General features: G+C 31.6%; 1 protein-coding gene and 1 long non-coding RNA gene across 3 annotated transcripts; both read right to left on the bottom strand.

Annotated features, from left to right (window-relative positions):
* Positions 1-1,551: 1,551 nt before the first annotated feature.
* Positions 1,552-4,159, bottom strand: LOC111639462. The gene is made up of 3 exons (XR_002759069.1): positions 3,840-4,159; positions 2,151-2,423; positions 1,552-2,065 (listed from the first exon to the last, which is right to left on the bottom strand). It is a non-coding gene; the product is annotated as an uncharacterized LOC111639462 (long non-coding RNA).
* Positions 4,160-4,696: 537 nt separating this feature from the next.
* On the bottom strand, positions 4,697-9,347 carry LOC111639460 (glycoprotein 3-alpha-L-fucosyltransferase A-like). 2 transcript variants are annotated; one of them, XM_023385355.1, is made up of 4 exons: positions 8,758-9,347; positions 5,423-8,130; positions 5,139-5,342; positions 4,697-4,984 (listed from the first exon to the last, which is right to left on the bottom strand). In XM_023385355.1, exon 2 carries the CDS (start codon positions 8,113-8,115, stop codon positions 6,961-6,963), a length of 1,155 nt encoding a protein of 384 aa, XP_023241123.1. In that variant the 5' UTR covers positions 8,116-8,130; positions 8,758-9,347; the 3' UTR covers positions 4,697-4,984; positions 5,139-5,342; positions 5,423-6,960. The 2 variants fall into 2 exon arrangements, with proteins under 2 accessions (XP_023241123.1, XP_023241122.1); XM_023385354.1 differs by having other exon boundaries at positions 5,423-9,347.
* Between the last annotated feature and the right edge of the window lie 879 nt (positions 9,348-10,226).

Raw genomic sequence — 10,226 nt, 5'->3', positions numbered from 1 at the left:
GCCTTTATTGGAGACTCGATTGTAATAATAACTGCCGTTACTCATTCCAATTGAATTCTCATTCCTCGTCATTTTAACTTATCTATCCTTTTAAAATATTTCTTTTTAATTACATACATCTGTCAAAATCGGAAACGATAAGAACAAACGATAAAATCAAACTAATAAAACAGAAATTTAAATAAAAAATATGCCTATTGTTCGCTACTAATTAACACAACTCGGGTATTTTTACCATTTATACAATAAATAAATAGCAGGTAAATATTATAAAACAAATTATTTAACTCCATTTTTCCATTCTTACAGTTAATTATAATTCATAATATTACGTTATAATAAGCTAAATTAATTTATATATTATTGTTCTTTGTTCAACTGTATGATTAAAAATACGCACAAGCCTGTGTCATACGATTTACTATCAAAATTCTAGTCATTTATATAATTTAACTCTGAATTTATTAATAAAAAAAAATTATATTTAATTTAGTCAAGTCGAAATTTATAATTAATAGACATTAAACGAGAAAAAGTAAATTCAAGTTTTCTCGTTTCGGCTCATTAATTATGGAGAATTCTAAGAAAAATAAAAGAAAAAAAAAATTATTTCTATTCACGAAACGAATTTACTTGCCCACTTTACCTTTTCTCCTCCTTTTAATTTAATCTATAATATTTTAAATCAAATTCTACGGATAAATTTCTCTCCTGTTGCTTGCAATGACGTAAGCTATGTAAAAATCCGTGGAGTAGAACGACAAAATATTTAGTTTCTGACAAGCCGAATGACAAAAAATAAATTGCCAAATATTCCTGAATATTCGCTGGTTGAATGGTATATTTTTAAAGCATTAGACTAATTCAAAGCAGCCAATATCTAATATTATAAGAAACCGAATCTCTTAGTACATTCTGTTATATAATAGGGCATCCATCGAGGCAGAAAGCCGAATATCCGGACATAAGATATTTAATTATTTATATATTACAATCTTTTTTCGCTAGTTAAAATTCCAACGTGGGATATTAAGCGCCCGAAAATTTAGGAATTTTTATCGTTACGGTGTAAAATATTCGTCAAATCGAAATCGAATATTGTAACTTGGACTGATAATGGATTTCTTAACCTATTAAATATCTGGATATTCACATTTAAAGTCAAATATGAAGACTACTTTTACAGTGAGATATTCATCAGCCGAAATCGAATATCCCTAACATGGATATACTAAAAGATATCAATCAAGTAGATCAGATAGGATGAAAAATATTCACCAATCAAATGTTTAAATCCTGAAGCTAATGAATATTTATTCTGATTTAGGATATTCAACAAGAGAAAAGAAATATATCCTATCATTTTAACAAACTGGTCTATTTATTAATGTAAAAAAATGAATATAATAAAGGCCTACTCTAACTTATTCCAGGCCTTCAATTAATGGTTTTCTTATAAAATAACTGATAAATGTGGCTTAAAAACGAGTGCTGGTACAGCATTTAGTGTTTGTATACGTCAGATCCAACTTAATCCGGGATTAATCTCGAGTATAAAGTCATTTAGATCTACGTTTATTAATTACATAATTTACTTTTTTAAAACCTCGAAAATAAATATATAAACAAGTAATACAGATCTGTGCAGAGCCATAAACTTACTACGACCCTCTCCGTAGACAAATCTTAGAGAGATAGATGGCCTCGCTTCATTAAAATCACGAGTCTAGTGACGCTAATCCATCAATAATTACGTGACTCGGTACCGATGTCACGAAAGGCACAGTCACGTGATTTTGTCCATTTTGGCGTGCTTCCAGGTAATTATAATCGGAGACGTTCTATTAGGATAGCCTGAAAAATTCCAAGGGGCCTCATACTGTTAAATTTGCAGATCGGTTCCATTCGAGAGGCTTTCACTTTCGAACGTAGACGTATAAAATCCTATAATTTAATCCTAGACGGTCGATTATGGTCACCTCCGCAATTATATATGGCATTTAAGTCATTGCATCACTTCTAATCGTTTTCCCGAGACGTCTGCACGATTATTATTAATTCTTTTCTAGAATTTAACAGACAAAAATATCTGTAATTTACCAACGAAATTTTATAGATTTAAACGCCGTTTTGTTTAAATAAATGCTAACTTTTCGATACTTTTCCAGACCGGAACTGGTGTAGGATTTTCGAGATAACCTCTAACAAAAGTAGACCAATTACGTACTGTATTTATAATTAAGGATCACTATCCAGGAAGAAAAAGTTAAAGGTAGGTTACGGCTCCGTTCTCGAAACAGCTGTTGTCTACTCTTCTGTAAAGGAAGTTACGGTTGTTCCCCTATCACGACTTCACTCATACTGTTCTGATGTTTATTAAACAACGGAAACAAAGAGAAGATGTATCTGTATTCTTTTTTTCCCTACAAAAGAATATTTTAAAAAGTTTAAGGCTTTAAAATTATAGTTTTGTTTAATAAAACAGTAGAAAGTAACTAAAAAACATAACCCCCTCTCATTTACAATCTAAACCCTTTCTTTTCCTCTAATTTTGTAAAGTAACAGAGCAGAACGTCCCTAATTAGTAATGAAATTTGTGAACACTCTTTGATTGTTACAACCGTCTTAAAATATGAAAGCAATTCGCTTGTCTTCGGCATAAATTTTATTGGAGTTATAAAACAATTCCACCCGTTTTGTTACTCTCGGTTAGCAAAACTAAGGTGGAAAATTAGGGCTTTGAAGTTATAATTTTTATTGCCATAATTTTTATTCCATAATTTTTATTGGAGTTATAAAACAATTCCACCCGTTTTGTTACTTTCGGTTAGCAAAACTAAGATGGAAAATTAAGGCTTTGTAGTTATTTTTGTGTGTTTTTTTTTTAATTTTCTAACCGTCTTTATCTCTCTGTTACGACCCAGAATATTCAGGAAACTATCCTGGCTATTTACTTTTTTCCTAAGTGATTTTTATAATAAACAGACATATAAAGACACGGTCGTTAGGCTAAAATACGATCTAGTAATAAAGGACGTGGATATTATAAGGCCTTTAACCTGTCCGTCTCGCGGGGTCGTAGAGGTTAAGAATGGTTTCCCGGTGTGTTACGTGGGCCTTATCTTACGAGAACGATCCAGTTTCGAATCGAAATTACGAAGACCCCGGTGAGATACCTGCCGAGACTTTTATAATTGCGTTGGTTGGACAACAGGGCAGATTCCATCTTGCTTCTCGTTTGCTTCTTAATGTGAGATAACGAGTGTTTCCGAGATACAATTAATAAGCAAGAAGAAAGTTTCCCAGACGAGGGCTTTAAACAGTTTGTCAAGTGTGAAGCGTAGTGAGCCATTTCCTGCGCCAAGTAAGAAACCGTAAAAGCGACCAACCTGCCCTTCCTGTCGTGTCAGCGCAGACAGGATATCCCAAAACCTTACAAAATTCCACTTCTTCCCTGGCGTTTGGGTGCTTACCAAATGCTGCCTGGGTCGTGACGTACCGTAATAGCCAGAGGGGAGCAGAAGGGATTTAAATCCGCCGTTAATTGGCTTTGGGGGTAAGCATGGAGCAGGTGTTTTTTTGCCAATCGCTTTCGATCATCGACGCCGAGTCGAGCCAGTCGGAGCCATACGTTGATGACAAGAGCATTTTCGTGTTAAAATCGACAGGCGACGAGCCATCTGCCAACAGGGTAACCACAAACCATATCCTTTCTTGGCTACAATTTGACGGTCCAGATAATGTGTTGATGGAAAAGCAAACAAAGGCCCTGTATCTGTAACATCTTTTATTTGCTTAATATTTTGATAAAATTACAAAGAAAAGTAACAAAGTGGTACCGTTCATTCGCTTCCATATTCTAATCATACTCCTTCTATAGGGTCTGTTCCATATCGATCGTTTTTGTTTCAGTTTAATTAAATAACTAATGTAGGCCTTCTATTATTTAAGCTTCATTGCTTCGTTTCGCTAACAACACAATCGAAAATTTCGATTATGAACAATAATTTTCAGAATTAACGTTAAAATTTCGAGTTTAAGTTTAGATTTTCACTCAATTTAGCTCTATTTATAAGCTGTTATTATCGTTTAAATTCATGAAAAAAAATTAATCCATCTGTGAATGAATCGAAAATAAATGGTGGCCTTTCAAACTTCTTTTCACTAAAGCTTCATTTTTAGTAATATAAATTATTCATAGGCCTTCAAAAAATAACAATTTTATCATTTTTCTGTTATAACTCTTATTAAAATATCCGAAAATCGCTTTATTTTCAAACATTTTAATTATAATATAGAATAAATTAAGGTTTTGTAGCTTGCTTTATCGTTGAAATGCTTGTAAAGCATCATTACTTCTTAATGTAATAGTCGAGTAGGGCCTATCTTCTGACTAAGATATCTTAGTATTGCACTTATTTTTTAATCTTTACCCAAATGGAAAAGAAAGATAGGTTATATTGAGATATTGTGTAGAATATTTGGTTATATATCACAGTAAGAAATAGGCAAATGGGTATGGTCCCATTAACCGTCTAATTTATGTTCATTCGGCTCCAAGATAAAAATTATTTCGAGGCCTCCTAAATAGTGATGTGTTATTTATTTATATAAAGATATATATATATTTTTTGTTTATTTTTATTTTAAAATGTTTTTAATTTTTAATATTTTAAATATTTTTAAAATTTACAATTTTAGTGAAAACAAGTTTATATCGTATGAATTATAAGTTTATAATCTGCACTCGAAGCCAAGACGCGGGGAAGCGACATATACGTCACAGCTGATCTCATCAGCGGACAAGTACCAAAATGAGTTGATACAAAAAATATTAAAGAAAAAATGAAAAAGATTTTATAAATAATTTCCCCCTTTCTTTATATTTAATACTTACAAGAAGGTGTATCAGTAGAATCTCGAGTTTGGTCAGAAGTTGCGGGTTTCTCTTCAGACGAGGAATTTTTTCCAATGGAAGATATCGCTAGAATAAGAAATTGTTTCAGACTAGGATCGAAATGTTCTAAATTGAGTAATAAAATAAAATGTTATCCCAAGGCACCAATCACTGCATGCGTCATGTTGGCCTCACGCAGAGATGAGTGCCATATAATAAAACACCTAGATGCGGTACTCACGACATTCGTAAATAGGACAGCACACGCCTTTCAAATAAACGGGCCTACATTGAATTTTATCAGGATGCGTGGGGCAATCGGTGCTCCAACAAATGATGGAACCCTTGAAACAGAAGCAATTATCGCATGGTGATTGAGTTTTTACAGATTCTCCATGCCGATAAATTCGATCTTCTAAAGCGCACGAACTTTCTGGACCTTTACCTATAAGTTATAATGTAATTATAAAATATTTGCATTGTGAAAAAGAGCCAACATCCAAAAACAAATAGGTAATATCTTACCTAGAACGCATACAACGAAACTGAATAATAAGACGACTGTTGCTGCCATCTAGCAGAGTAAAATACGTTTAACAGAGTAACGGATCTAAACGTATGGTGAAGCCGATGGAAATTTGCAACCTTTAACGAAGCAATTAAAGAAGTTAGAATGAGAATAAGATAATACGAATTGTGTCATACATAAATATTGTCAATATGACGGTTAATGGACACGATAAGCGGGTCATTGTCGGTCAGTGGGGCATCTCTTCTTCCTCATTCCTATATCCGGGGGAAAGATAAAATATTTGTTCACAGAAATTTTCAGAAGAGTCAAAAGTTACGAAAACTTGGCGAGTGCATCTTTAAAAAAATGCACAAGAGCCAAATTTTGTCTTTTGCTGCGACAGAATGTGGACATGATCTAAGTATTTAAACCTGAGATGATTTGGAAATCTTACCTTTTCGGCGGATGTTTTCGTTGTGAAGAGTTCTTGTCCCGAAGTACCTAGATTAGAAGGGGGAGTGACTCAGTCCCTCATAAAAACTTGTTTGCATCGCTTCCGAGATGGCCTTTTATAACAACAAACTAGTATTTAGACTTTCTTGTTTGCTTTAATTTTCAAATTCATCAACCCCACACAACCGAAAGGGTCTCGGCTAAAACTATAGGTTGAGGAACATTTTAGAAATTTATTGACATTTTTCCCATGAGGTCTTTGTTTTATGAAGTCACCTCATCGTCTTCCTTTTGTCGTTTAGTCCGCTTCCGCATTATTTGACTATTCGAGCGAGAAATGAACAAAAGGACATTTCCAATTCTATTGATGACGTGTGAAATGTCTTCCTAATCATTCCCTTATCATTAATTGATAAAATTATAGTTTTTCTCCAAAATTTTTCTTTATTATAATTCAAAAAAAGGTTTTTTTCGTTACAAAAATTATACTTTAGTCTAACAGACTTTCGTGCATGAACACTTTTTTAAAATCTTATATATTTTTTTGTTTTTTGCAAAAGTTTAATCTTACTTCCTGGAACAACTTCAGAATACAAAGATTTGTTTCTTTTTTATGTATTTTAATGACATTCCCACTAAAAAACTGAATTCAACAATATTAAAACATCTAAGAAATTCCAATTGACTATACAAAAGTTTAAAGTTTGAAAATATTAATAAATTAAAATCAGTTCCAGTTACAGTAATCCTAGAACTGTTCATTATTACAAAATTTAAAGAATTTTTTTATGTTTATTTAATTATTCATTAAAAGTTATATAACTATTCATAGAATTTAATATACATTTTTCAGAATTAAAATCATAAAATAATATTTTCATTAATTGCTTGTTATATTAGTAAAGATGGAAATTAAATTATAAGTGAAGCGATCATGATTAAAAATTTAATATATTAAAATATAAAAAATATTCTAAATTACTTCGTGATAATTTAATATTAATTTCTATTAAACAGTTACGAAAAAGAGATAACTGCATTACAAAATAGGGTGTAGACTACCCTTTCAAGGGAAGCTGTGGCAACGAATATCCACATTTCAAATTTGCCAATTTGGTGGACGGCAATCTTTTGTAGGATTCCAAAAGTCTTCTAGTTTATTATAAACTTTAGGAATTTTTTTAGGATTGTTTAAAGTTTCGCACATTCTACAAACATGCAAAGATGGAGAACCTAAGTAACCGTGTTCGTTTGAAACGCGATATTCTTTTTTCCATTCAAATAATTTATTATAAGCAGTTTCATTAGAAGACAGATATAGTAAAGTTTTGGATAATTCTAGTGGAGAAGCAAAATCGTCTACGTGCAGAAAAGAATTCGGCGGGCACAATTTCACGTAGTCCTCTTTGGGTGCACCCATAACCACAGGTACAGCATTCTTGTGATAAGCATTCCACCAGAGTTTTTCCGTAATGTATTCCCTGCAGTCTGAATTTTCGAATGCTAGATAAAATTTATAATTTTTCATCGGTTCACAATCTTTCGTAAAATGTCCAGGGCACTTCAAATTTCCGCATCCTCCGTACACATCTACCTGCAAGTATTTTTTTAACTCGCGGACGTAATGCCACCTACGATTTTGACCTCCACAATTACTCCCCAAAATTGACACCAAGCGGTGGTTCTGCTTGAAAAAATTTGGCAACGGCGGTAAGTTTCGACGTTCTTCATCCGTTAACCTAATCGTCCTTCCGTAAGGAGCAGGAACATCCGAATCTTCACGATAAGTCATGCTCCAGTTAAAATACCCGTTATAATCCTTCATCGAATACTTTCGAGTAAGAAGAAAGGTGTGCAATGGAGATTCATCCGTAAAAAATATCCATATTTGATTAGGTAATCGCAATTTAGGTAAAGTATGGGGTCCTTTTGTTTGATGCAAGTGAAACATAACAGCATCACTCCTGCTCAAGTCTTCGTGATGAATTGTCACTTCACAGTTTCTCACAGAGCAATTTAAGAAAGGATCGAGCTCAGTCTTCCCGTAAGAATAGAAAAATCTCCTCAGCATCCTCTTTCCATGTTCCCATATCAAAATAGTATAATTTTTATTCACAGTTTCTTCTGAAGAATGGAAAGGAACATTCACCTTTTCTGACGAATATAAAAGCAAATATAAAATAGAACCGATGGTTAAAAAAACGACCAAATATCTAAAATAGAACTTGCTTCTAAAGGTAGTAACTTTCATCATTTCGCCATTTTTCACCTAAAAAAAATAATAATATATAAACAAAATTATTACAGGGTATAGAAAAAATTTACGCTATTAAAACACAGGAAACAACCGTCCTTCAAAAGTGCATTAAATACGAGTTATTTCATTGATATGTATATTTAAATATTACGTAAATGTATTTTTCTAGAACATTACGTACAGTACACGGTGTGTAAGAAGAAACGCAATACGGGATTAAAGGGGATAGCACAATAGGCTATAGTGTTCTCGCATAGACTCAATAAAAAACACGTATATGTGGACCCGACCTTGTCGATAACTTTAAAAAATTCATTTCCAATTAAGTAACGTTACGGGGTAATATTTTCCGTTTCTAATATTAAATTAAAACAAAAAGCCATCTAACAGATAAAAATCGAAACATCGCTTAGCAGTTTAAAATGATCGGAGTAAATTTTTTGGTGTTATTTCCAGGTTAAATGAAAGGCTAGGAACCGAGAACAGTGAAAAGATAACGGAGAATCGATTACATATGGCGTTGCCAACAATTCCAGGCAACTTTAACCGGCATGTCTTATTGATCTAGTTTTGTCTACACTATTATTTAATAATATACGTATATTTTTTTAGTTTTAATTTTAAAAATACTTCACGTACCTGTTCGTTAGACAGCAACACAACCAGACATCATAAATTAGAATAATGGATATCACACAACGGAAGGCCCGATGACGTCGACTGTGTACTACTGCCCAATGCGCAGCTCAATTGCGCAAACGATAGTTCACACATTAATTAACCTTTCGCGCGCCGGACGGACTTTCGTTAATTAAATATTAATTGCGTTGTTTTTTTTTTAAATTATGTTTAAATGTGAAATTATTACATATTCCTCTTATATAAATCTTTGAATTTTTAAGAAAATAATTCGAAAAAATACATTTAAAAATATATATTTAATCATTTACTGCACGATCGTAAATCGTTTATTTTTTCCAAGAAACATGACTGCTTAGACCCAGGGTCGAATGATCACGAATTATTGACAATTAAACTTAACGTCATGTCCATTTTAGTTCCGTTTTTCATTAAGGTTTTTGTTACAATCTTAATCTTGCAGCCGAAAGAGAGAGAGAGAGAAAATGGTGATTAACAGGAAAGAAGCCTTTACACACAATAAGTTTTTCATTTGGCTTCGGGGCATTTCTTTTATCTATCAAATTATGGTTAACTATCAATTATACGAGTTTTTTTTTTTTAACGAATTTATATATCGTGCCAGTAGATTTTTGACTTCTTTTATGACCAGTTAAGTTTTAAAGGAAAATTTAGGTTACATTAATAAAAACACCTTTTATAAGTTCACAGGACAATGACGTTTTGGTTGGAAAAAAAGAATAATCATTTCGCTTTGCTATTTTGGTTCGGCTATTTTAACCTTTTTCTAAAAACCAGGAAACTTTTAATGTTTAAAATATAACCAATTAAGGCATAATCCTTCGGAAATATTTCGGTTTTATGTTAAATGTATCATAAACCAAAGGAAATACTAAAAAATTAGTAGCATAATTAGAATAAAATATTATAATTCTTTATTTTTATGTGAGCTGTGGTGTTTGTGTTTAAAATCATGTATTTTTTTTTACAGTTTGAAACTGCTTTTTTAAAAATAATTTTTATGCTTCAGAGGCTGAGAAACAGAATCATGTAACCATTTTACAGATGTTTTAAAAAAAAATAAAGAGCATTGATCTGCCAAATTTATTCCTTGAATTAAAACATTATTTAAAGATACACAACTTATTTTGAAGTAGAAAATTTTATGATAAAATCTATATAAAATTTCAACTTTATAAATTTTTTAAAATCTTAGTTAAAAAAAAATCTAGTTTTTACATTTGATTAATGAAACATGTCTTTAGGTTAAAACTTATCTAGGCAAAATATTTAGTTGTATTATATTTAATGATTCTTATTGTTTTTGAATTTTCAGACAAATAAATTAGGAGTAGAGAATAAAACATAAAAAATTAATTGCTATTTGTATTATTACACTAATTTAAAAGAAATATACAAGTTTAAAAAGTTTAGTAAAAATATAATAAATATGAGTTTTAAAATAAAAA

The sequence above is a fragment of the Centruroides sculpturatus genome, unplaced genomic scaffold, assembly GCF_000671375.1.
Source record: "Centruroides sculpturatus isolate CEXI.00-Female unplaced genomic scaffold, Cexi_2.0 scaffold1037, whole genome shotgun sequence".
NCBI classification, from domain to species: domain Eukaryota; kingdom Metazoa; phylum Arthropoda; class Arachnida; order Scorpiones; family Buthidae; genus Centruroides; species Centruroides sculpturatus.
Note: the sequence above shows the minus strand (reverse complement) of the source record. Positions and strands in the feature narration are given on the sequence as shown.